The 27,531-nt window shown below is 40.6% G+C and overlaps 1 protein-coding gene across 1 annotated transcript in view; it reads left to right on the plus strand.

Moving 5' to 3' along the window:
- The window catches only part of SDK1 (sidekick cell adhesion molecule 1), a 420,137-nt gene that overhangs the window by 297,516 nt on the left and 95,090 nt on the right, over positions 1-27,531 (plus strand). The window contains exons 17-22 of the mRNA XM_054390916.1: positions 3,174-3,355; positions 11,486-11,601; positions 14,620-14,812; positions 18,644-18,742; positions 24,195-24,386; positions 27,058-27,179. Of these exons, the coding sequence (XP_054246891.1) occupies positions 3,174-3,355; positions 11,486-11,601; positions 14,620-14,812; positions 18,644-18,742; positions 24,195-24,386; positions 27,058-27,179 (904 nt within the window). The remainder of the gene's footprint in view (positions 1-3,173; positions 3,356-11,485; positions 11,602-14,619; positions 14,813-18,643; positions 18,743-24,194; positions 24,387-27,057; positions 27,180-27,531) is intronic.

Genomic DNA, 27,531 nt, shown 5'->3' on the forward strand with positions numbered 1-27,531 from the left:
AGCACCACATACTAGAAGTGTTCACATGGGACATGTGTACAGTGCAGGCTATGCATTGCAGATGTGCATTTGTTTATTACAATCTCAGCTTCCTGCTAGAAAGGTTAATTAAATTTATCAAAAACACAACAGGGCTTCTGCACTGCAGAAGAGCAAGAACAGAATCAATAAACTTCAAGTTTGTGCCAAACAAAATGGAGAGAGGGAGTGACAGGTCAGATGCTTGATGGCAGACCTTGAGCTGTTTTGAAAATCAGTCAAGTTAAGATTCTTTCAGCCCCATCTACAGATGTTAAATGAGAAAGAGGTTCAGGCAGGTAACTGGGAGTCATGAATACCTACAATCTTTCTGCTTACCCAGGATTTGCAGTGTTGGGAAGGGTGGCGTCAAGCCGACAGACTTTGCAGAGCGTTTTCCTTCTCTATTTTTTGGGCCTCAGTTATTCACGCCTACCAAATTCAGCTACTGCTTAGTTGCTCATTTGGCATCTTACATCTCCTGCAGTGCTAGCAACCAGTTAGGGCTGCACCTTTAGTAAGAGACACATTATCTAAATTGGAGGTTTTGTGGGAAAGTCCCTCTACTGACATATTTCCAAGTGATGGTTACAACCTATTGTAGGCAGGCTGCTGAGATTTTTAATACAATGTCCTCCAGACCTGTTACAATATAACAAAATGCTACAGTTTAAATGCCAACATCCTGTTCATGCTGTGCTCCTACTCTTGCTGGCATGGATGGAAACGCTTTTATGATGTTAAGAGTGTTGGTGAGCTCCCAAAATAGTGCTGGAAAGTTCCTTCTCTCTGCAGGCAGATTTGAAGTCTGTTAATCTCCCTGTCACCTGCACAGAGCTTATTGTGGTGGTGAGCCACTTGTGCAAGTGCCTGCAGTTTTAAGAGTTGGACTCAGTTTGAAAGCTGTGCCAGTCATCAGTGACAGGTGGGAAAAGGTTCTTTAACTTCTGTCTATAGCTAGAATCTTGTCATGAAACTTGGATATCTATTTGCACAGTGTACAAGTGTTGCTGGTACAATTCTTTCCTTCAAACTGCTCTACTTGCTGATAGTATTGATTCCTGAGATAGTCTTGCCCAGTGTCAGCATTAAGTCCTTTGAAAGGAATCCCATATTCTCCTGCTTCTGGCAATCTGTTCTGTTTTCTCCATATAGCATTTTCAACGATATTTAACTTAAGTGTTTTCTACAACATTTATCAGGGTAATTGATCCCTGTCCTCACTGTTTCCATTTTAATAGAGAGTGATCATATTCATTATGCTCAATCTGTGAACATTTTTGATGCCTAGATCCTTTGTCTTGACTACAGAGCAGAGAGACCATTTGTTTAATAGGAATTTAAGATTATCATATAAAAGCACAACTGTCCCAGGTAATAAACCAGGCAGTTCTTCCAAATCAAATTGTGTGGGTACAGCAGTGTGCACTGTGGAAAAGTCTTTCTGCACTGATTTCTGTAGGATTAGGGTAAAAGAAGTTTAAAAACCACGATGCATCCCAGAGATCCAGTGCTCAAGCCACATAAGACACTAAACTGATGGAACACCTGATCTTTAAAAGTGAAGGTGCACTGCACAAGTCATATGGAGTATACATCAAAGTCCACAGTGAGAAAAATCATGAAGACATGACATTTCTGATCTGGCCTCCTTCCTCTGCCCTTTTTCTCACTGACAGTATTGCATTTAGGGGACTGCCATGCTAACAGCAGAATGGGTGAAGCCACAGGAGCACTCTACACCTTGCCTGCTAGGTGTTAGAACATTGCTGCACAAAGAATTGACTTTGCCAGGAAGCATACAGCCTTCCCAGGAGACAAAAGGGAAAGTTAGATGTTGCATAAAGTAGAAAAAAGCTGAAGACATTCAACAAACTCAACTGAGGGCTGATGTTTCTTTGTTTCCATTTGTATTTCATCAACGGAATCACATCAGTGTAGCATTACAAACACGAAGCACGCCAAAATATGGTCAGGCAAGCAGCTCCTCAGCAGAAAATAGAGGGGTTGTCAGTGATTAAGAACTGATCTCTTTATAAGGAAGACTTCAGAACAAAACCTCTCGCTGAAAAAAAACCACAAAGTTGTCTAGTCATAAAAATTGGACCAATTTAACTTAGATGAATTTAAAATCAGGCTCTAAGCTGTCAACGAAATAGTTCTGTGCCAATAAACTTTTGATGATTACTGTGAAACAGAAGATGAGTAAGAGGGCATAAAAGCTGTGTGGTGAATAAAGATACAAATGTTTCCACATTTATCTTTTTCATGGAACAGTTCTACCTTGTGCCCCTTCCTTGGCCTCTGAATTTTTGTGTGAATTAGCATATTGTAAGCACCCATTTGTACCTTTTCCCTAAAGGAAAGAAAACAAACCCATATTATTCACATTCACAGATTAGCAAGATTTGCTTGTTTACTGTAATTTAGTTCTTCTCCACAGTTTCTTGGCCTAAAGAGACGCATAAAGGTGCTCTGTTTTCTGCAATGCAGTCTTTATGTGGGGAAATATCTTCAAGTGTTTCAGCTTCCCATGTCTCAGCAGACAGTTTGTCAGGGTGTTTACCACTCATCTGTATTGAGTCCAGCCCTTCTCCTGGAATTCCAGTGCTTGTCCAGTCCTTCAGTCTCCAGCTGTATTCCGTTTTTAATTTAATCGTTCTGTGAACTAAATCCTGGTGGAATTCAGAGATGGCCTGAGACGCTAGAAGGTCAGAGCCCTCTGAGCTCTTCCTTTTCAGATTTCAGAGGAGAAGCTGGGGGGCAGAATTCTCAAGCTGATTTACAGCAGCACCCTGATAAAAATCACATCTGGGCTATTTTTTTCTACTAAATCACATCTTCTACTAGACAAGCCACATTTAAAAAGCTGTAATTTTTCTGCAACCATAAAACAGGATAAAATACTCATTTTGTTTAGCCCTGAGCATGTAATCTCTGTTAGATCAGATTATAAATACAACAGCAGTCAAACATGATATGGTCTTATCAGGAGTTAGTCTGCTCTTCCTGATTATTTTCCATTATTCTTTGTATAATTCTGTAGAAAAGTTTGCATGTTGCCTCTTTGCCAGGGAAGCAGTTTTGCTAGTCAGGATCCTTGCTATAACTGATACCATCTAATTAACCAGCAAATTTTTCTTCCCATATGGCAGGTATCGCCTGGCAGGCCTCCCTGGGGAGTACCAATATAAGAACATCACCAGTGCAGAAATTAACTACTGCTTAGTGAAAGACCTGATCATTTGGACCCAGTATGAAATCCAGGTGGCATCATACAACGGAGCTGGGCTGGGAGCATTCAGCAGACCTGTGACAGAATACACTTTACAGGGAGGTAAGCAAATAGGACCAAGAGGTCCTTTCTAGCTACAGTTTATAGCACTTAACAACTTGTCAGATGAACAGTCATTCCAGTCAAATTTGACACACAGCTTGGGGTAGGAAGCACCTAAAAATGCCTAAGAGGAGATGAGCCAAGCCTCTGCTGCTATCTCTGCTGTAGAAAAAGCTCTGAGTGAATTCAGAAATTATCTCCTTTTGTTGACCCTTGCGATGGCATGTTGCCACGCTTGCAGGGCAGAGTCACCTGCATCATAAGTAATAAATAGAAATGCTGAGGAGAGCTGGGGCCCTGTGGAATGGATTTATAGGAGGTGTGACAGACAAGGGCTGAGGTTACTCTGCTGGGAGAGACAGGGAGAATGTGGCAGGGAATTGGGTTTATCGTGGTCAGGATAGGTAATATGCCACATATGCAATAGAGGAGACAAAAGCTGAGTAAACCAGCTGCACACATTCAGATAATCACTGAACACCTTGTTTTAGAAACATGGAATAAATTGTAAGGCAACTGCAGGGAGAGAAATACAGCCAGTGGAGAAAGAGTGTTTTGTAGCCTTTCAGGAATGGTGCAGGTATTTGCAAAGAGGAAGATAAAATGATCTTTAAAGCCCTGATTTTTATGCTACAGCTCCTCCACACCTTTCTGGTAAGTGCTTTAAGCAGAGCATAAATTACACCAACAAAAGGATATGTAATTACATTTTACAACCAGTGTAAGGCATGTTTACACCTCTAGATTGGTATAAAAATCTAGGATAATTAAGTACCAGGCCCTTAAAACTTTCATATGTTCCCATAATTGCAGGGTTGTGCTGGGTTCTGAGCACTGGACAGTACATGGTCTCTACTTCATTGGTCTTAAAACAACTAAACTATTTTAAAACCTTTAGGATTTACAGTGCATCAGAAATTTACAATCAGTGAAGAATATGTAGTTGTTTGTTAATTGTTGTTAGGAGTACATTATAACATGATTAGATACAGTTTGAGGTGTAGGAGAGCTCTTTAAGAAAAGATTATTCATATGCAACACTAATTAACCACAACAATTAAAGAAGGAAGCTCTCTATAGTTTGTCTTAGGGCATGTAAAAGCCTCATAGTTTAGAGGAGCCCAGACACACTCAATCCCTTTCTAGAAATATTTATCACAGACCTCAAAATGTTTTCCTTAAAGTCTTCTCCTTGCAGCCAGGATTAATGTTTTGTATGCCACTAAAGACCACATCTCTGCTGAGAATTGCTTTGCACACAGAATTTGAATCCCTTTTGTGAAGACGCTTCTAATTCATTACTCTGTTTATTAGCACTTTTTAAGCTATCATAGCACCTTAACCTTCCATCTATTAAGGCTCAGGTTTGGACTTCACACTCTTTTTTTTCTTAAACTTTGCAATTGACTCTAATTTCCCTTGATATTATGTGCTGTTATTATCATGCTTTATTGATTGTCTGTCTGTTGCCATGTATAAGGATATAAATCCTCTGTTATAAATTAAGTGTAGTCAGTCCTGCTTTCATATTAATCAGCAAGAGCGTTTAGACTGCAGGACAACCTGCAGTGGCCTGTTTGTCTTTATGTAGTTCCTAAATGCTCAATGGTAGGTAGACACAGAAGAAAAATGGGATATTTCTTGTTTATTTTTACATCAATATTTAATAATAGCAGTAAATAACTGCTTCACGGATGCTGCCATCTCCAATGAATGCCATGCTGGGTTTCTGTGCAAATCACCTAAGGCATATAGTCTGTTCCAAAAAGAGTTTTGAAGCCTTTTTGCATTTAGAATTGAAAAGAGAGGCTGGTTGATATCGGTATCATTTGAAACTGGATTAATGTCAAGTCTCCATCTGCAAGGGGCTGCTGTCCGAAACTCTGCTCCTTTATCTTTCTTGTAGCTGGTAAATGACAGGAAAAGCCAATAGCTGCTTCTTGCTCTGGAATGCCCTTCTTAAACCAAACCAACAGGAGTAAGAAAAAGCCATGTGTAAAACTGCCTTGTAAATCATATTCTGATTTTAATATGAGCAGAGATAAATGTCAAAGACATACACTCCCATCCATCCCCCTCTTCTACTACCACCACCACTGCCTCTATTCTGACATACATTAAATGATGTGAGCTATGCTGGCAAGAACCTGTCTGTCTGCAGATGAAAAATACCTGAAACACCTCATATTAATCAAGCATGCTATGCAGTCAGAGCCTGGCAGGAAATGAGCACTGGGAGCAGACCAACCCATTGGCAGGAGCAGATCAGCACATTGGCATCTTTGTCATAGAGAATATTGACTGGCCTTAAAAGCTGTGGATTTATACCAGAACCTAGTTTATTAATCCCTTATTAGTCCTCTGGCATTGCTTTAGCCACTGATAACTAATCAGCTACTCAAAGCTCTTCAAAAATCACCATCTTTTAGAATCTAAGCAAAGTCACAAGATGCTGAAAGATCTAAACTTGTAGGGAAAGTGGCACGTAATGTCAGTCAGATAAAATGTCAGAAAGACTTACTGGCAAAGCACTGAACATCCTAGCACTAGGGTCAGAGAGTTTGACTGTCTCAAAATCTTGAAAGTCTTTCCAGAGTGGTATTCAGCCTAATCCTTTGATGCTCTGTGTATATAGGTCTTTCTTCACTGGACTTTCTCCAGCTGCTCCTTACTTTGATGTTACTTTTCACAGAGATTTCTGCTAGCCTTCTGCATAGGGCAATTTTTATTTATTGAAACAGTGTCTGGCAGGACAGTTCATTGCCATATGAAAAACTGAAGTTTCCCAATGTCTTTTCATATGAGAATAGCTTTGTGAGATGTATAAACATCTTTCTGGATGGTGATATTGTTGTCTGTGCTCTCTGCTATTGGACCTTTTCCTGCAGCTTGATTTGAGAAAGGTTTTATCTCACTAGCATGAACACATCTGAACTTCTCTCTCTGACAAACTCCCACCACTCCTTAGATTTAGACAAAGCAAGGTTTGTAAGTGGAGATGCAGCTTTTGTTCCACTGACATTAACCCACTTTTATTTCTAGTTTGCTATGTATGATGCATATCCATAAAGCCAGTCTTACATGCTGAAGTTCATAGGTCTCAACATGTAGTTTGATATTAGGGGGGTTTTCCCTTCTTTGCTGTGCATGGACACCTTGGAAGACCAGGTCCTCCCTTAATAAAAGAGTGGGAGACTCTCAGACTAGTGAGTCTTGATGGTGTGGAGAGAAGGACAAAAGCAAGATGAGTCTGTTCAGCCAGGTCCAAAGTAGCTTCTTCCTCAGGCCAGTAGGAGGTGAATCAGAGAAATTTATAAGACTGACAAGAGCTAGAGAAAACTCAGTTACTGAGAGCTTCCTGCTTTATGTAGGAAATAATCTTGAAAAAGGATTCTCTGAATAAGGAGTGTCCTCTGCAACTATTCAATTTTATCCCAGTGAGAAGACCTTTCCCTTAGGCTTCCTTTGCAAAAGCATCTTAAAGATCCACATTTGCTTCCTTTGGGGAACTTACCAACAACCTTGGAACATCCATGGCAATTTCAGGGCCAGCTGCCTCTGTGCAGAAGCAAGTTGGAATTGTGAAGTTGTAGTGGCTAGAATTTGTACCTCTCAGTTTGATCACTGTTAGGAGTTGTTTACCATCTGATTTTTTTTTCCTTCTGTTTTTCAAATGATAGAAGATGCTGATGGGATGGGAGCACCTCTCTTATGGGGAAAAGCTGAGAGACCTGGGGTTGTTTATCCCAGAAAAGAGAAGACTGAAAGGGGATCTTATCAATGCTGATCAATATCTAAAGGTCATGAGGATGGGGCTGGGCTCTCTTCAGTGGTGCCCAGTGATAGGACAAGGGGCAGTGGCTACACACCAGAACACAGGACGTTCCACTTGAACATGAGGGGAAAAAAAAATTATTTGAAGGTGCTGGAATGCTGGAGAAGGCTGCCCAGAGAGATTGTGGAGTCTCCTTCTCTGGAGATATTCCAAACCTGCCTGGATGCATTTCTGTGTAACCTGATCTAGAAAAACTTGCTCTAGCTGGGGGGTTGAACTAGATGATCTCCAGAGGTCACTTCCAACCCCTACCATTCTGTGGGAGCACAGGGGGAATGGACTTCACAGAAAAAATCTGTGCCTCTGCAGTGGACTCTTCCCACTGCTCCCACTGGGGCTGCACAACTGAGCACCCCAAACCATCACATTAAAGGAACAATCAAATCTTCACCCAGGGAAAAACCTGCAGTTTCCCCAGTCTGCCTTATTGAGACAGGGAAGCTGTCATCTCAGAGGTCAGGAATTCCAGAGGAGTAGGAGACTTTTCTACAAGCCTCTGTTGAAGATCTATGTTTAAGAGCAGTAGTCTGGGTTCCAAAATCTCTGTAGGGTTTACATGCTATCTGCACATAGCTAGAGACAGAGTAATTCCATGTACACATGCTTAACCTTAATGCCTTCTCTTCTCTCAATTATCTCGTCAGCAAAACCCTTTTAATGGCTTTTATCTCCAGTGCTTCCATGACCTTTTCCACTTAGAACACTGTACATTCACTTGCAGTGCCAGGTGCTGAGTTCTTAACAGGCTTTCAGCCATGTGAACTTTATTGGGGAAAAAAGTAAAGGGTTGATTTTGTCTGACCAGTTTGATCTGCAGTTCTGAGGTGATTCCCAGATGGGTCCTCACTGTGAGATGGGTTAGGAATACTTGCAAACATGATGAGGGACATGTTAAATACTTGGGGATTACTCTTGACACACCTACTTGGCACTGGTAGCTTCTGTACTGCTTGACAACAAGAAACTTGTAGGAAGAGGATAGATACCTACCACTAAATAAGGAAATCCTTTTTGAGGACAGTCGTAGTTTCAATAAGTTACTAACCATGATCTTGGAAAAGTATTTGAGTTTTGAAGTGACCAGGTCAGTTCTGATTTAGCTTCTGTCAAACTTTTCTGTTTTAAATGCAAAACTGTTCAGATACTGTAGGAAATCTTTAATATCAGTCAGGACATAAAAGCAGAACTTTATACTGGCACTTTGAAGTAAATTTGAGATTATCATGCCAATATTTTACTGATTAAACATCTGAAAATGTGTTATGTCTTCTGCAGTATAATAAGCTTATGCATATCAGATGGACCATGTTCTTTCCAGCATTCATTGAGATGCAGATGTTGATTTTTCAATAAAGATGTCCAAAAGGGAATTGGTAATATAAATTATTGTTTCAAACATTCTGAAGGTTTTTATAGGTTATGTTCATAATTTTTTACCATTTTTCTTCTTGTAGCAGGTATGTTTTGTGCTAGGATGGTTTGGTTTATTCTTGTTTCAGAAAATTATCCCCTAATGAAAGAAAAAGATTTCCCTCTTTAAAAGAAATAATTTACACATCAGGTTATTCACATTTCTAGAACTGTAGTAAACCTACCCTCAAGTGCTTGCCTGAACTTCTTTGAGGACTCTAAGGACTGCAAATGAAAACTTGGAACTTGCTGATGCAGTTTTTTTCCTCTCTTAAAAAATTTGCAACATTCTGAATTGTATCTAAAAGACTCATCAGACCTTTTGAATAAAATCCTGGTGAGGCTGAAATCATGGGAAATTTGCTATTCACTGTACTGCATCCATAGGATCCTCCACTAAAGAAAATGATGCCCACAGAAATGGAGCAGCCATGTGCATGCTAATCTGGCTTTCAGAAAAATGATATAGGCAGGGGAGTGTCCTGCTGGGAGTGCTTACACTGTTAACTGTCAGGTCACATATGGTTTTCTATGCTCTGGAAAAAACAGCCTCTTCCTCCTATTGCCCAAGTCCTTCATTTCTTCAAGTGTGGCTGTCAGTGGGCAGCCCATGGGTTATGTATAGATTTTTCTGTACAATAACTGTGTAACAAAATCAACCTGGCACTTTAAAAATAGAGTTGAAATGTAGCAGTGCAACAGAAGGCAGAGAAATGAGTGGAGATGATGATGCTCAGCTGATTTAGCCTTTCTGACAGAAGGAGATTCATCTATTGATATCCAGGTGACTCTGATAAGAAACCAACTTGAAGGCTTCTAATACCATCTTCTTCTGCAATGACAGATCTCTAGCAATTACAATATCTGAATGTGCAAATATGCAGGGGGGGGGATAATCTTAGTCACACAAATCATTAATTATACAAAGTATTGCACACACACACAAAAAAAGGCACATTGAACTAGGTCTTGTGTCTCTCATAATAAACACTTTCATCAAAGAAAATTAATAAGAAAAAAATACATGAAGTAGGGGACTGTAGCCAGAGCAGCTCATTCTGACTGTATATCAGGATGATTTGGTCAATCTCTTAACTACAAAAACTTTATGATGTCTACAGGTCATTAAGAGAGTATTATAACCTTCCAAAAGCATACAGGGGGAATTATGGTACATGGCAGGAAGTAGGACTCAGATTCTAATGAAAATTTAGAGTAGTGTTCTGGGTTTAGAACTCAATAATTATGCATAGTACATAAATTTTGACAGAGAGCTTTAAAGTAGGGCAAATATATCCATTTTCTGAGGCTAAAAAAAAAAAAAAAAAAAGAAAAGAAAACAAAACCAGAGTGTGCAAAGCTAAATTCTCCAGCCATGATATTGTCAGCAGGGAGTTTTAGTGACACAGGGCATGGAAGTGGATGGTCTTGTCATTTGAAACCTGACATCTTTGAGGATTTCTCCATTTTTATTGTGTATATATTTCTAGGTTGTGGATACCTTTGATAAGGGTATTGTTGTCCTAGCTCTGTTAGCGGCAATCTTACTGTAGCTTGTACACCACCAGCTAAGGGTAATGTTCCTTTATGTTTCTTTCAAACAAATATAGCTTTTAGTGGAAAAAAGAGGAGTTTTACATTTTTTTTTTTTTTAACTGAATGTCTTTTCTTCTCCGTACAAACACTCATATTCCAAAAGCACCTTGAAGCTTTAAAAGTTTGTAACCTGTGTTTGCAAAGCATGGAGCAAGGCACTGTTTCTCACTGGTCATTGTGGATACTTTTTAGAAGCATAGGTCTGTAGGCTTTGGTAGAAATTTTCCCTTGGATGCAGAAGGAGGTTTCAAACCTATTTGTGGATAGTTCCTCTTTCACAGAACACACATGACTGTCAATAGTAATATATTCAAAGCTTTATTAAGTTTATTTTCTAGGATGCAAAGGGTCTTAGTCCTTTTTCATATTCCAGCAACAGTTTTCTACTAAAACTTAGGCTCAGCTTTGTGATTTCAGAAACATAGATCTGCCTATCAGTATTCTTTCCTCTGAGAACTATTAGAAATGACAAGCGAAAAGCTGAAGAAATTGCCTGGAAGGTATTTAAAAAGATGTTACATTAAATGGCAAAATATTTAGGTGTTATTTTGTTGCTGTTTGAAGGCTGTATGCCTTTATGTTTTATGCTTGCTTTTTTGTATTGAGGAAACATCTGCCTAATTAAATACTTGGCATAAAATGTTTGTGCAACTTTTAGTAGATTAGAGGATGTATTGGCTCAGAATATATATAATCAATTCAGTATACATGAATGAATATCAGATCAAGATAAAACAAGAACATCTCCAACTGCCAGGAAAAATCTTTATTGCATGTGATATGACTAGTCCTAATTCTTTAAGCAGGAGCAAATAATAAACAGATGCTGTTGCCAGGTTATAATTCACAATTAGAACTTTAATTGTGCATACTCGATGTCTGCTTGTCTGAGCTGGGGAATTGTGCCATGTTAAAAGACTCAAGAAATTTCTTTCTGAACCTGTGCATTCTCTATGCAGTCATAATTGAAAGAGATGTGTTCACCTATCATTACCTGGCTTCTGCCTCCATGAGAAACTCAGCTGTGGAATAATAAGCTGCTGGAATCAATTCATCCCCTCCACTTGAAAGAATCTCCAGTACAGAATGAGAAATTAACTCAATTACCCCTTTCTTCCAAATCATTGCTGGTTCCTGTTTCACAAGAAGTGCATCCTTTTCTCCAGGCTGTTGCTCTTTTGTGCCTCAAGAGTGGCAGTCCATGGGGTTTGCATTCATCTTTCTCTTCTGTCCTCTCATCCCTTTTTCACTCTGCTTTATTTTGTTTCCCTCTCCACTAACGGGAGCAGTGCCCACAGCTCCACCTCAGAATGTGCGAGTCGAAGCTGTGAACTCCACAACCATCCAGTTCCTCTGGAACCCTCCACCCCAACAGTTCATCAATGGTATTAACCAAGGATACAAGGTAAATAGGAATGACTTTTCTGTAACATCAAATAGCATTTGTCTTAACACTCCTGGCATGTAACAATCAAGAGCTGTCTCTAATACTCTTGAATCTCCAAAGTGGCTTTGGATTTTCAGGGGTATCTTATTCAAGTAAAACGAAAAGAGGAGTGAGTAGTTGTTGGTCCTAACATTTGCAATTTATGTACGTTCTGAAAAGGGAATATGTCATAGGCTAGAAGTCATAAGATCTTTGTCATTTCCCTGGAGAATTTCCAAAGCCAAAAAGTAGCTCAGTGTCAAACAGTTTGGAAAACTGGCAGGGGAGATACATCATTGTGCCACTGAAAACCAACCTCGAGCCTTCTATTTACACTAATGCAAAATTCCCATTCATTTCATTAGGAACCAAGACATCACACTAAATATTTGTCTTGACTTGCCAACTGTGATGATTTGGGCTATATAAGAATGTAAAATTTATTAATCATTCTGATGACACAGAGTTAGTAGGATGAGTCCTTGCTGATGGGGCAACTGGCAATATCTATTAGAGTAAGCAGAGTAGAGAGTGCTTAGCAGAGCACTTGTTGGTACTTTGACCAGTGGAGTGTATGCTAAGAAGATAACTGGAGTGGTTTATTTTTGTCTCTCAGGAAGAGCTGCTTAATAGAAACTCCTTCAGTGGTTTGGCAGTAGGGGCATAATAAATGCAGGGTTTGAAAACATTCATGAAAAGAACAAAAAGAAGCCTTGCAGGAAGCACAGAGCAGGAGGAGGGAAGACAGCTGTATTTTGTGAGGGAGGAGTAAGGTCAGTTTAGGTGTTGGGTGAAGGGATGTTGAGTGGGCTGAGAAGAGTGCATAGTTCAGAAGCCAAGCTGTGAATTGAGAGATTGTAGGTGGATTGAAGAAGTTTCAGAAGAACTGACCCTTCTCTAAGAATGTGATGGAGAGGCTGAAACAGAGGTATGTATGGAAGTTATGGTGGGTTTGGCCAGGTCTATATAATTCTCATTGAGAACAGGGTTGGCTTCAGAATCCCACTGCTGAAATATTATATACACATAGACGTGGCTGGCTGTTTTCCCCAGAGATGGATTCAGCTCTCACAACTAAGTGACTGACAGGGCTGGAGGAGTACCTCCTGAAACCTCAGCAGAGGAGCAGTACTTGGCTTCTGTCCAGACTCTGGGGAATAATAGCACTTTTTGGGCTCAGTGGACTGCAGTGCACTGATATTTCCTGGTGCAAGTCCAAGCTTGGTGAGCTCAGATTTGCAAAAGTCATATTTCAGATTTTTATTCCTTGCTTTATTCAGAGCTTTGGTCTAAAGATCCTTAGTCTCACCATATAGCTCCCTCTAATTTATGGTTCAGTTTCTTTAGCAATGGTATAAAATAACTAAAATTGTAATTTGCAGCTGTCAGTGGTCAGTGAAAACTTTTGGATTTCTTTGATTGTAGTAGACTGCAACAGCTTTACCATTCCTGTTTCTCACAGGGATTGTCCATTGCAGTACAAAGACTGCAAAATGAGAACATTTCTGCCAGTTACTTGTACAACATAATGTGTAAATTACTAAGAGTCAAAGCTTGGCCTTTGACTTCCTTAAGGATTAAACCCATTTTTTCCTTTAACTGACAGAATCGTTTACCTTTATTTTCTGCACGTTTCCTGAGGAACTTGCCATGAAATATACTCAAAAAAAAAAAAGAGAATTTCATTTCTCTAAAGTCATAAATGCCAGTTGTAATCCCCAAAGGTGATTTAGAAAAGAAAATAAAACTTACTATCCTATCAAAGATTTTCCATTTTTATCCTTTCTTTGAAATTTATTTGCATTTCAAGGAGTAGTAAAATGCACCTCTTCAAATAGGAAATATTCCTAACAAAATTACTCCTCCTAGCCCTCTAACTGTGCTTTCTGATTGTCAGAAACTAGAGACGTTGGCTAAATGTGGCAAACATGGCTCATTAATTTCAGGCATCTATGAGCCTGAAATCAATACAACTAAACATGATTTACACAGAGATGAGCAAGGCCTGGAATGGTAACCTGCTTCTCTAAACCACACAAGCAAGGATTTTGGACAAAATTAAAATTTCATAAGCACTTTAAAGCTTTAGACTCCTAAGCCGTTATGGCAATTTCCAAAATGGTTTTAGAATTTCAGTCATTTGCCAAAAATGAATTTTTTAAGCCCTCATTTAGCTACCTATACATAAATTACTCTACTCTAAAAAAAATGTTGATCACCCAAAATATCCACTGAGATGAATGAAACCTGGAAGAACTGAGCACTTCTGACAAGCACACTGTTTTAAATGCATGAAAATGTCTTCAGAAGTCTGAATTTTGGGACCCAGGTGTTGAAAATTGCAGTAATGATTTTTACAACCATTTTCTTTTCTTTCTGTAGTTCCAGAACCACTTGAATCATTCACAGTGTGGATACCCCCAAACCACTGAACACTCTGATACTCTTAGCCTGTTAGGCTAGGCTGGTCAGTGGGATGCTGGGGGGCCTGTGAAAGGGAAAGAAGGATGTGTGTGTTTTCCTCTTTTTCCTCCTTGTCCCACTAACCTGCCCAGTCAGTGGAAATTTTAAGGAACCCCAGAATGAGATAAATTATTTCTCTCAGAGTAGCACTGAAAGTACTTTTCTTCCTTCAGCTTCCTTTCAGCAGCAGAAGCTGTCCAGGCTGGTCAGAGCAGCCCAGAGAGACAAAAGATTCATGTCATACAAGTAATAACGTGCAATAATTTTGACAGTGTTCAGCAGCAGACATTGAGAATTTGCAATACCTCCACAGTATCAGAATATCCCCCATCAGTAGTGAATATTATCCACATCCCTCCAGTTATCATGGTAAGAGTGTTATATCCATCTGTTCAGCATCAGAGCTGACAGTAGTTTAACAGCATTGCTTGGGGTTTTTACAATCAGATTAAGATGGCTTTGGCAGCCAAGCATACTTTGATTCCAAACAGACACAACTTCTAATGAGAGCTCATCCATGTTTAAAATTTCCAGCTTCTAGCATGGCCAGTGGATGCTCCAGAGACTGTGACTGTGGTCACCATCGCTCCTGATTTTCACGGCGTTCACAGCGGCTGCATCACCAACCTGAAGAAATACACAACTTACTACACCTCAGTTCTGTGTTTCACCACACCTGGTGATGGACCACGAAGCACACCCCAGCTCCTGCGCACCCTCGAAGACAGTGAGTAGTCAGCACTGGCAAGGAAAGCATCTCAGTGCCTGGATTTTATGTGGTTGGATATTGTTGTGGGTTGAAATTAACACCCCTCCCCCTGCTAATTTGGAGAATTATCCTCCAAAATAAATTGCTAGACTAGCTCAGAAGGTTTTGGAAGCAAATGAAGCTCTATTTACAAGCAAACTACAACCTAGAAATATGAAATGCAATGAATATGTACAAAATATACAAGATATGTACTCTACATATATTTTTTCACAATTTATAAGCAACACAGAAACTCCTCAAAATCCCCCTGGATGGATCCAGGGGACCTGTTCACCTCCTCGCCCACTCCCTTCCCCCTTCCTGTTACCTCACATGGTAGTCAAAATAGAGATACCCCTGACAAGGCCACAGAAGAGGGAGAGAAAGGAAAGTTGCAAGCAGAAACAACACAAGAAGAAAGAACTGTTTATGCCTCTGCTCCACATTCCCATTGGCAATCCAATGACTCGTATAGACCTCATTATTTTCCTTTTACATCCAATGGTCATTTATTTTACATTCAGTCTTTGCAGTCAGGGACTAGGCTAAAGTCCCCCCTTCAAACTGTAACAGATACCTAAGCCCAAATTTTCTAATCTGGGTGCTGAAAATTTGACTTTGATATTCCCAATCAGTTCGCAATCTCTTGTCAAGTCTCTTCACATCAGGCTCTGACCCCAGCCAGTTGTCCATGTGTGTCCTACTTAGCCTGTGGCAAAAGGATGATACTTGGCATTTTTTTCATTATGAACTAAACCTGGGTGATTTTCTTGTTGTTGCTGTTAACATTGGCTGAAAGCTTCATATTCTGGTTCAACTCACACACAACACATTGCCAATGTCTGTGAACCCTTCTGCTCTTCAATCCATATTCAGGCATCCAAATAAATGCGAATTGATCTTCTTAGGAACTAAGAACTGGGACTTCCTATGGAGGTCAATGATTAATTCACAATTGTTTCCTTCTGTTGTTCAATATATTGAAAATGTCTGTATCTGTATTACATTGCAAGTGTTTGTATGAAAGAAACCAGGATCATAACAATGCAGTAACTTCTGTTCTGCAAAACTGGAGTCAGGATGAAGTAAAACAAGCTGGGTAGTTTAGCATATAAATTACTTTCTGCATCAGAAAATGTTCTGGCCTCTGTGGCTCCTCAGAAGTGATTGCTGAAGACATTTTTGGGACTAACAAGTCTGATATGCATCTGATGATGATGACAACTAAACTGCAGTGACCCTCACAGACAACTGTCTCTCCACAGTGGTCATGACTCTGACCAGTGCTTCACTATCTTCCCATCACAGCACATCATAAACACTGCTGCATATTTAGAAATCCAAATCAGAATTAAAAGAAATGCCTAATGCATCCATTAAGATATTGGGTTTTACAAATACTACTTTGCATTAATAGGAATTTTGAGGTTAGTCAGTGTGCCTGTAAAGAAAAATAATTAACGTTTGCAGAAGTGAATCTCAAAGTGCTAATCCAGTTTTTTGGGAGATACTCTTGAAAATAAAAAAAAACATGAAAATGAAATATTTTCTCTTTTTTTTTTCCTTTTGTGGTTAGTTTCCTCCATAGGCTAGGCCTGTGTCCCAAGAGCAGATTGTAGACTTAAACCTTTGCTTTGCTAGATCACAGAGATAGCAATTAAACTACCAGAAATCTGTGAACCATCAATATGCACTCAGATTTGTTTATCTGAGTTTAGCTAAAGCAAAAGGCGTGGAAGAAAGAGAAATATACATTAGGTTCCTGTGTGTAGTATTAATTTTTTTTTGCCTGTTTTCTTAAGGAAATGAAGCTTTTGACAATGTAAATGTATTCAACTGTCTGTCTTGGGTCCATCTGTCTTTGTCCCTCAGACATCTGAACCCTGTGGATAATTTCACTGAGCACAGAAGAGTAAGAAACCAAAGAGACAAGACTCCTAAGGTTTTGTGAAAATTGATCAGCTGGGAAGAAGAGACTATTACTATTTCTGCTGAAGGAAAAGGCTGCAGAAATGAGCCTTAAAGACTTTGCACAAAGTGAGAGAAGGGACACAGTCAAGATATTGAGAGTGTCTCAGGGAGATATTGAGAACTTTTGTCATTTAAACCACGAGAAAATTCCATCGTTAAACATCAAATGAGAGAAAGCCAGGCTTGTATTTTGGAAAACATTTTAAACACTTCTGGGGATGTGCAGCTGTCTGCTGCAAGGAGCCTCAGCAATAGAGATGAGCAAGATTTTTTTTTTTTTTTTTTAATCCTTCAGAATTGCTTTCCTTGGTTTTCACGGTGACTGAGAAGTTAAGTGCAGGATGGTAGAGTGCATCTTTGTGGAGAAGTCACTGAATCTAAGTTGCTTCAGGATTTATGTGGTGGGGGGAAGAAAAGAGTCAGAAGGACTGTCATTCATGTTCTCAGGTGATAATTTTCTGTCTTTATGGCAAAGTTAGGCAATCCTTTGGAAAAAAAATGCTGCAAACAGATCTGTTTGCTGATGAACTGTAGGTCAAATAAAATCTGACATCCAGTCAGAGGCATTGTGTCCTGGCTTGGAGTAACCCACACCTGTTTTTCATTATGACACTAAATTGGACTGCAACTGCAGGAGCTAATTGGAGGGAAGCTTTGTGAGAATACAGTTTGCATGTCTGCAAATACATGGTGTCAAATAGTGTGTAATTGCTGTGCTCTTGTTGGGTATTCCTGAGATCTCTACCAGATCAGCAGTTCTTTCTGTAATGTTCTGTCTACTAGGTACTGCAGGATGGATTTGGAAATGTTCCTCACTAGGACTGCAGAATTGCAAATGTGGTTGTAGCCGACCTACTGGCAGGCTTTGGTTTTTGCTTTTTTATTTTTTTTATCATAGCTGGAGGGGAATGAGAGACTGGACTAAAGTGAAGAGGAAACAAAATATGAAATTGCAGACGAGAAATTGCCAACTGATGTCACTAGAGCTGGAGGATATTCGGGCAGGGATCCAATGACAGAAGCACAGTGAATATAAAGTGAACAAAACCTCCTTTTTCCAGTGCATCGATTGAAGACAGAACAGCAGCTGGATCAAAAAATCAGTCAGGATGTCTTCCTTGAAGATCAAAATTGAGGGAGGATGGCATATTCTTGACAGTCATTCCATTTTATGCTCTTTCATTGCACACTAGGGAGCTGAAATTTTTAAGAGCTCTTGAGCTACATCATAAAAATCCTTTAAAAAGTTTCACACGCTTGTATTCATTTTACAGAAGACAGTTGCCATTATGTTAGATGGTTTTAGAGTTGGTTTGAGAGAATCTATCCAAGCAGTGGCTTGGTGACTCTGTCCTTCCTTTGACCTTGCATAGGCAAAAGACACTTTCCAGGTGAGGAGTCTGCTGGTGGTGTTGCTACAGACCTAAGGCCATTCAAGCTACACACACAGCAGCACAGGTAAACACCACACACTGTCATTGAGGGAAAACAGCAAATGCAATTGCTTCCAGGACTGCCAGCTTGATTGTTCTAATTAGATTAGATCAAGAAGAGAGGCAGAGAACAAGTTGCGTGCAAGTCTCCTGCTGCCACTCTCTTTAGTTCTCTGCACGGTTAGGATGATGACTGGATAAAATAATTTATGTGATGAGAGCCAGAGTGCTTCTTAACACCTTGTGTTCTCCCCTCTCCCCTGCAGTTCTCACTGATGTTTCCAGCAGGTTTCCCTTGGCCCCAGCTGAGTATTTTATTTCTTCAGCCCTAACCTTGCCATAAGAATCAGATCAAAAGTAAGTGGGGTTCTCCTGTTAACAGATTTTCTTTTCTGATTTCCAGAGCCAGGAGCGGTGGGACACCTGAGTTTCACTGAGATTCTGGACACGTCTCTCAAGGTCAGCTGGCAAGAACCTGTAGAGAAAAATGGCATCATTACAGGCAAGTATCAGCTGCTATCTCCTTGGGTTTTTTTTTAAGTATGTGTCAGGTGAAATGTATCATTGCAGTGGAAAAATATTTGCCTAATAGAGCGTTTAGGGAGAACTGGCTACTGCCAGTGCCGGGTTGCTGGTCCCTCTTTGGGGTAATTGAAATGTCAGCTAGGGCACCTTACAGCAAGTACAGGTCCAATTACTGGTAGCTCATGATTGTGGTCACTGAAAAGGTAGTCTGTGATAGAAATCAGCTCCCCATAGAGTTTCTGGTCTTGTTAAATCTTCTGTGACCTCCACCTGTGATACTAAATTTCTGCAACTTTGTAAGACAGTGTTTGGCCTTTGCCCCAAAGGTGAGGGCTTCCTACCTGGACTTCAGAGCTGCAAAATCTAGATTGGCATTGCTAACATCTGCAATCAAGAGCAAGCCTGAAATCAGCAGTATCCTTCATCTGTGATCAAGTGGTCTGGCTGTGGACTGTGTGACAGAATTTGCATGTCATTACTTAATTTTGTATAAACCATCCCAAGGGTTCCGAACTCTCTTGTTTCTCTTTGATGAGCTTGCTGTTTGACAAGCTATTTATCTATTTACTGCATGCCAGTATAGATACAACATCAGCAACTTCATTATTTTTTCATAAAGGAAGCTATAAATAGCTGAGGAAAACTCTAGTTCTTATCAACAGAGACAATATTGTTTTCAAATGGGAAACTATTACAGCTGCACAGGATGGACATTCCATTTAACAAAGGCTTTCAAGGGTCTGAAATGCAAGAAAGTTTTAAACTACTGGAGAAAAAAATCATAGCTTGGAAGGGAGATGATTTTTTCACACAGATCAAAATATTTTGGTTTGAAAGCACTGACTGTTTAAATTGTATTTGTTTTTCTAGAACACATTATAATTTGTGAAAACCATGTACATTTGGGGGAGTTAAAAATCACCAGAATTTCTGGCCCCTGAACATTGAAATGTTCTATCAGTCTAATTTCCTGAAGCGTTTTAACTTTGGACAGGTCTTAATTGTTTTGATAGGACTTGCACTTGACAGCGTTTCTGTGCATCAGCAATGTGCACCATTTGTACATGTGTCTTTCATGCTGTTTATAGTAAATGTGGAGTCCTCATGCAGATCATATTATACCTTTATACCAAAATAACCTTCCTGAAATATGCTTTGATTTAAGTGGTTTGGGGACAGCAGCTAATGATTTCTGAACTCAGAGCAGTATTGATTCAGTGAAGATGGCCAAAAGCTGTCAAGCCTGAGTGCTTAAATTTAGGTACCTAAGCCCAAGTCCAGCTCTCCCACATGAGGTAACACTCATCCTTGGTAAGCACAAGTTAGCAGCACCATGCTTGAGTGTTGCAGAATTGATTTGCTAGACACAAGCTGCTGCCTCCTAGAATGGGCTGAAATCTGGTGGAGCACAAATATTACGTTTGGGGCAAAGTGTTTCAGAAAGAATTAACTCGAGGTCTGTTGTTCATGAAGAAGCATCAATGTTAAAATGGCTAAAGTTTACAAGGAAAAAAAACCCCACCCTATCCTTAATGATGTGAATTGCAGTTGGGATAGAAGAGAAAAATAGCAAAATTGTTCATGCCTTGAGCACCTCAAAGGTTTATAGAGGGCTGCTTGGAGATCAGAGTGCTTAGGGAGGTAATTATTCATCATTTCTGCTCATTGATATCTTTACTGGACCTTCTTGTCCCTGCATCAGAGCTAGGAGGAGAATAGCACAGCGGGGGGTGCCAGCAGCCAGCCTGCTCTGGGAAATTGCCCATTACTCTTGCTGTAAATTTCAGTGTCTTCCTCCTTCCCTCAGTAAACATTGATTTATGAGGACCTGGATGTAGATGGACAGTTTGTGATTGGGTGTACTGCTCTCTTGTAGAGAATTTACTCCAGATCAACAGAAAATTATTTCTGAACCTCCTCCGGTCATTAGTTTCCGTTAGGCAGCGTTTGGTGGCGAGGGTGCAGTGCCAAAGCGTAGGGGAAGGCTCTGTGGCACCTTTCCTGCTCTCAGGCTGAAGCCAGAGGAAACACTCAGCCTGGACTCCCCTGTGCACCTTTCTGGCAGTGACTGTGTCTGCGAAAGAGCGAGCGTGTTTTTACCAACCACATGTCCTGAAGTTCTGCCCATCTGTCAGCCATTGTGGCTGAAGTGCTACTTTGGGGTGCAGTGGATGTTGTTCCTCTCCTTCAGCAGTTTTTCATCTCTTTTTGTTATGCATGGTTACCTTTGGCTCCATGTCTGCTCACTGTGTCTGTGGCTATTTGTTTTCTGTTTGCGTTTTTGTATATGACTGGAATTTAACTGTGCTTTTGGGAGTGAAATATCCAACAGCAAGTGCTGCCTCTTTGACTTTTCCTTGATTTGCATGTGAGCTCAGGATATTTTTCCCGGTGGGCATTTTTTGAGTAAATAAATACATAGAGGCCGTGTGCTCCATGGACAGAAAAGCTGGGTTTCATCACTGTAGTCACAAGTGTACCACAAATAATCACCAATGTTTGAAGCTTATCTAGATGGGAGAGAAGGTATCTCAATCACTTAAGAGTGCCTAGTGCATGGTGGGTGACTTTCTGTTGTTCATAAGCAACAAATGGATAGAGGGAGCGTTAAAAGTTCTCTATTTATTCTCTTACAGTTATTTATTGCTTTGAGCAACTCATACTAATTTATTCTGAGGTGATACTCCTGTCAGCCCATGTGTAAGGTTCAAAGCAGGCATAGCAGGGTTGTCCACAGCTTCTGGGCAGACAGATGAGCCACAGCATGGCCCTTGCCAAATCTCTGCTCCATCCTTGGCTGTACATGGACATTCTGCTGGCTGGGGACGTGGCTGCTGGGTTTGTGTCCTCTGTTGGGAAGTGGGGGGAGGCACAACTGAGCCTTCCATGGATTCCTCATTCTTCTACATTGCCCTCTCTGGAACAAACAGCCCCCGTGTTTTTTGAAAGGGATGTTGGTGATGGCTATTCTGTTAGCTGCTTCTTCATACATCTTCACAGAGCATCAAACAGAGTGGGCAGTCACCCTCCACCTTTCTGTTTCTTCTCTGTTTATAAAGGCAACAGAGTCCTTAAGTTTTGTCAGATCTTCATACCGGTTGTATTCTTGCCTGTGCTTCATAAACTCTGCAGGTAAATGATTCTCAAGTCTTTTCAGAGAGCATCAAAATGCCACAGTGTCTTTGAGATTTTGCTCAATTACTGGATTAAGCCCCATTCAGAAACTTACTTAACAGTGGTTCCAGATGAGCATCCAGGAGCTTTTCCCCTGCACAGAGTCAGACAAGTTGTTGCAATGTAGCTGGATTGGTTGAAGTGTCACAGGATATTAGAGGTTGGAAGGGGCTTCAAGAGATCCTTGGGGCCAACCTCTTTTTAGCACTGCCCCCTCACCTGAAACATAATTAGTGACTATGTGAGCACTCTGAGCTATTTTCATGCAAAACCAGGTTAACAGGGATCCCTGGTGGTGGTGGCAGCTAGCACCAAAGGAAGGAGAACATCTCACACCTCTCAGACTCTTGTGGAATATTTGTCTCCTCATGCTTTTAGTTCATGAGATGACAGAATCACTATCACAGAATAGCAGGGGGTTGGAAGGGACCTCTGGAGGCCATGGAGTCCACCCCACCCCTGCTAAAGCAGAATCACCCACAGCAGGGTGCCCAGGATCACAATGTCCAGATGGCTTCAGAATCTCTCCAGAGGAAAACACTCCACAACCTGTCTGAGCAGCCTGCTTCACTGTCTGTCACCCTCAGAGTAAAAACATTTTCCCTTATGTTCCAGTGGAAAATGTATTTCACTACTATTAATTGACTTCTAATGTTTAAAAAAAGAAAAAAAAAGAGGAGGGCCTGGGGGGTGAGGAAAAAACCTTAAGCCCCCCCAACTGCTCTGAATTCCTCATCCTACATGCTGGGAACAGGAATCCAGTAGGGAATTGCTCTAGACAGTGCATGGTTCACTCAGTAGGGTTCTTTTCTGTTAGTCCTTTTCACTCACTTCCATTTCACAGTCATTCAAGAGCTATGTGTATTTTCCCCCCCCCTGATTCAAATCACAAAGAAAGCTGCAATCAAGCAAACTTTTCAGACAGGGTCTCTGGAGACTGGCACAGTGAGGTTCAAATAGGTTCAAAAGAGAATAGAGTAGGACTGGGCAGAAGGGAGGACAAGCAGTTTTGGAGGTAAAATTGAGCAAATCAGACAGCAGAAAGTTTCAGAAGTTCTTGGAAGGCAGATGGTTATAAAGGCGCTGAAAAGGAGAGCCTGGTTGTAATAGAAGAATACCATGGAGGTCAGGGCAAGGGCAGTTTTGGACAATACATTGGCTACACTATGGTTCTAAAAGAAAGAGTAATGATTCACCGTGCTAAAGGATTTGTGTGAGGAACAAGCAGTGGGGAGTAGAGGTTTTTTCACTTCCTAGAAGATTCTCACAATGTTTCTGCCTGATTTTATTGTCATATTTGTAAGGATTTCTGGATATACAGCAGTGAAGGTTACTTCAGCCTGGAAAGGGAGTAGCCCTACAAAACAGATAGATATTTTTAATTAAACATTCCAGCTGGTGAGAAAATGTTATATTTTCTTCCTGTTTGTTTCACAGAGTTCACAGAATGAAATCCACCCTTTTGCAAGGTTATCCCCACGTTTCCCAGACATTTCATAGTATGCTCTGTGTCGTCATAGCAAAGACTCTGAGGAACTCTGTGTCCTCCTCCATCTATGATCTGTAGTCTGATGGGCAGATGATATCCCGTGGAGTACCTACATCATTTTGTTGTTAGAAATAACAATATTAGAAAAATACTTGGGTATTTTACCCAGTCTTTATTTCAACCTTTTTTTTTTTTTTTTTTTTGTCCTTTTTCCTGCTTATAAACAGGGACCATAATGGAATAGAGTAAGAAACAAGTCATACCACCATTGACCACAAGCAAATCACGGAATTGTCAGGGTTGGAAGGGACCTCAAAGACCACCCAGTTCCACCCCCACCTGCCATGGGCAGGGACACCTCACATTCCATCAGGTTGCTCTGAGTCCCATCCAGCCTGGCCTTAAAAACCTCCAGGAATGGAGCCTCCACCACTGTAACAGTGTGAGAGCTGAAATCCCCATCCCACACTGACAATAACCAGGTAGCTCAGTCTGGAAGCAAGCAAAGCTGTATTTTATAGGCAAAACTACAATCTAGGACAAAATGCAATGGATATGTACAAATATACACTGTTCACAACACTTACAAATATGTACAATCAACAGAAAAACACAAGCAAGCCCCCTGGCTTCCCCCTCTCTCCACAACCACCTTGCAGATGCACAAATTTACCAGCCTCTGGGTCCTTGCATAACTGTGCTTTAGAAGAAAAGCTAAACTCCACCATTGCTATGGCCCCCTGATTTCTTGGTCATTGTGTTTCAGGGTACCAGATCTCCTGGGAGGTGTATGGCAGGAACGACTCCCGGCTCGCCCGCGCTCTGCCCAACACGACGCTGGAGTACAAGATCACAGGGCTGTCATCCCTCACCACCTACACGATCGAGGTGGCAGCTGTGACTGCAAAAGGCAGTGGATGGGTCACATCCTCCACCATCTCTTCTGGTGTGCCCCCAGGTTGGTGAAACTGCAGGAAACGAGTGAAAGTTGGCTGTTTTTTCATACTTTTATAGAATCATAGAATCAAGAAGGTTGGAAGAGACCTCAAAGATCATCGAGTCCAACCTGTCGATGATCTCTTCATGTTCTGAGGGTCAGAAATTGCTTTGGCTCAGTGATAGTAAAAGTGGTTTTATTTATGACGTGTTGGACATAATTTAAATTTAACTGTTAGAAAATGTGGTTTATTTTAATATATTCTAAAACATAGAATCATAGAATCAGTCAGGGTTGGAAGGGACCACAAAGACTGTCTAGTTCCAACCCTCCTGCCATGGGCAGGGACACCTCACACTAGATCAGGCTGGCCACAGCCTCATCCAGCCTGGCCTTAAACACCTCCAGGGATGGGGCCTCAACCACCTCCCTGGGCAACCCATTCCAGGCTCTCACCACTCTCACGGTGAAGAACTTCTTCCTCACATCCAGTCTGACTCTCCCCACTTCCAGCTTTATTCCATTCCCCCTAATCCTATCACTACCTGACATCCTAAAAAGTCCCTCCCCAGCTTTCTTGTAGCCCCCCTTCAAATACTGGAAGGCCACAAGAAGGTGACCTCAGAGCCTTCTTTTCTCCAGACTGATCATATTGAGATGGTTTAATATGTTCATCAATCAAACATGTTAGCTGCCTAATCTGTATCTTGATATTGTTAATAAATATTAATAAACACACTTGCAATTGGAAATTACCAGAGAGTTGAGGCAATTTAATGCAAATACAAAAACCAAACAAACCAAGAACAAACAAACAAAAAAATCAAAACTAAACCAACAAACAAAAATAAAATTGTAGGGATGGCAGAAGGAATGAATAAAGTAATAAAGTGAATCTGGTACAGAATCTCTTGACATTTACAAAGTGACATCGGAGTGAAGCCTCAGCCAATTGAAAAAGTGTTGCTTTGGGGAGGAAAAATTAGAATTTGGATGGTGTTGAAAGGTAAAGGTTTTTTCATTTGTAAGTAGCATAGCTTATGTCACCCATGAGAGGGCACTTGTATAACGAAACTCAAAGTCTGATTTACAAGATTTGGGAGTTGTGTCCTGAGAAAGGTTTGGAAGGAGGTAGTCCTCTGCTGCATTGTCTGAGTTACCATTTGGCCACCTCTAAGTTTAGCTTTTTTATATTTTGGTTTTAAAATACTACACTTTCCCTCATCCAGTATAGAAAGCAAACCAAAAAGCCAATTCGTAGCTCCAACAGGCAGTTTCAGTTAATTTACAGATTATAGGAATAGAATCTTCCAAGGTGGAGCAGGTAATGTACATCACTGATGGTAATCCAGTTTCTCCCCTTTTTGTTATTTTTTTCAACTTTTCTATGTATGCCTTGAAACATGTTTGCCTTTCTCTTCCTTGATCATAGGTAATTGTGACCATCTGTAGACTATATCAATGCCATGCTCCCTGTTGTTAGCCAGATAACAGCATTATCCTACTTGGTCAGGGTTAGTTTATCGATCATATTTCCCACAAATGTGAACTAAGAATCAAGAAATATTGTGTGTCTGTGCATGCTTGAAATGTATGCCAAAAAGCTGCTCACTTTTTGCCTGTTGCATTTGCTCATAGCACAACATTGTGAGTGGTTGCTGATTATAATAGTCATTTCCATTACTTTTGAATCAGGTACTATTGGAAATTTATTCTAAACAATCTATATTTAATCTCTTTCTTGGGCTTGCTTTTGTTGGTAATTCAGAGAATATTAAAAATGTAAATGCTATTGTAAGCTTGACTGAGGGAAGGCAAAGCTGTAATGGGGCTGCAGATTTTTCCTCATGAAAGGTCACTCTCTATATTTGCAACATATTTTTTTTTTTTAAATCTTCTACTTTATTCAGACATCTGAAATGCCCCCTAGAACCCACAGGTCAACAATGAGAAGAGGGTAGACTTAGTTTAGGTATTAGGAAGAAATTATTCACCATATGGGTGGTGAGGCACTGGAACAGTTTGCCTAGAGGAGCTGTGGGTGCCCAGAGGAGCTGTGGATGCCTGAACCCTGGAAATGTTGAAAGCCAGGTTGGATGGAGCTTTGAACAACATGGTCCAGTGGAAGGTGTCCTTGGCACCTGTGGCATCTGTCCATGGTGCTGTGGCACCTGTCCATGGTCCTGTGGCAGGGGGTTTGGACTAGGTGATCTTTCAAGTCCTTTCCAACCCAAACCAGTCTGTGATTCTATGAATAAATTACAAAATCTTCCCCACAGACTAACCAAAAATTTGAGTCCTTTCTTCTTGTTAAAGTTGTGTGTGCTGTAAGTAAACATTTAGTCATTTAGTTCCAGAGAAGCAGAAGTAACAGTGGAATTAGGTAACTTGGCCAGTGACTGGCATATCTGGAGCTGAGAAGTACCTTCCTCCTGAGCCACCACACTTTCAGTGGTGCAGTTTCTCTGCACCAGTAGCTGTAATTCTGTAGATGGACTCTTTCTTTTCTCTTTAGTCTGTGCCAACGTGGTGCCTCCTCAGAGCAGGCAGAAATAGTGATGCTGTATGTGATACTCTGCCAAAAACTAAAGCCAACTCCACAGCTATTTGCTCTCCTGTCATTGTTACCAAGGTATTTTATATGCTGAAACACTGAATGTCAGGCCTCTCATTTCCATTTCTGTTTCTCCAGAACTTCCAGGTGCTCCATCCAACCTGGTGATTTCCAACATCAGCCCTCGCTCTGCCACGCTTCAGTTCCGGCCAGGGTATGACGGCAAAACCTCCATCTCCAAGTGGATAGTCGAAGGGCAGGTATGTCCCTGACAAAAAAAAAAAAAAAAATCTCTTAATGAAATTTCTGAGGGGTTAAAAATAGTCTAAATAGTGAATTGTTGTTTGCATTACAGTTTTTGCTTAACTTTGGATCAAAACTCTTCATTAAATGGCCTGCTGGTAGCTGTTCAGGGGGGCTCTGGAGAAGACAGAATACAAAGGGATCTTGAGAGGCTTAGCTAAGAAATGTATGCTGTAACTTCTATGCAAAGAAACAAAAGAAAAACAAAAACATGATATGTAATATATATATGTGTGAGAATGCTTATCCTTTAAATAATCCACATGGATTTTAGGAAAGCAGCTTTGCTTTATGTGCAGAACACCAGAT

Source organism: Indicator indicator, chromosome 22 (assembly GCF_027791375.1).
Source record: "Indicator indicator isolate 239-I01 chromosome 22, UM_Iind_1.1, whole genome shotgun sequence".
Classification (NCBI taxonomy): domain Eukaryota; kingdom Metazoa; phylum Chordata; class Aves; order Piciformes; family Indicatoridae; genus Indicator; species Indicator indicator.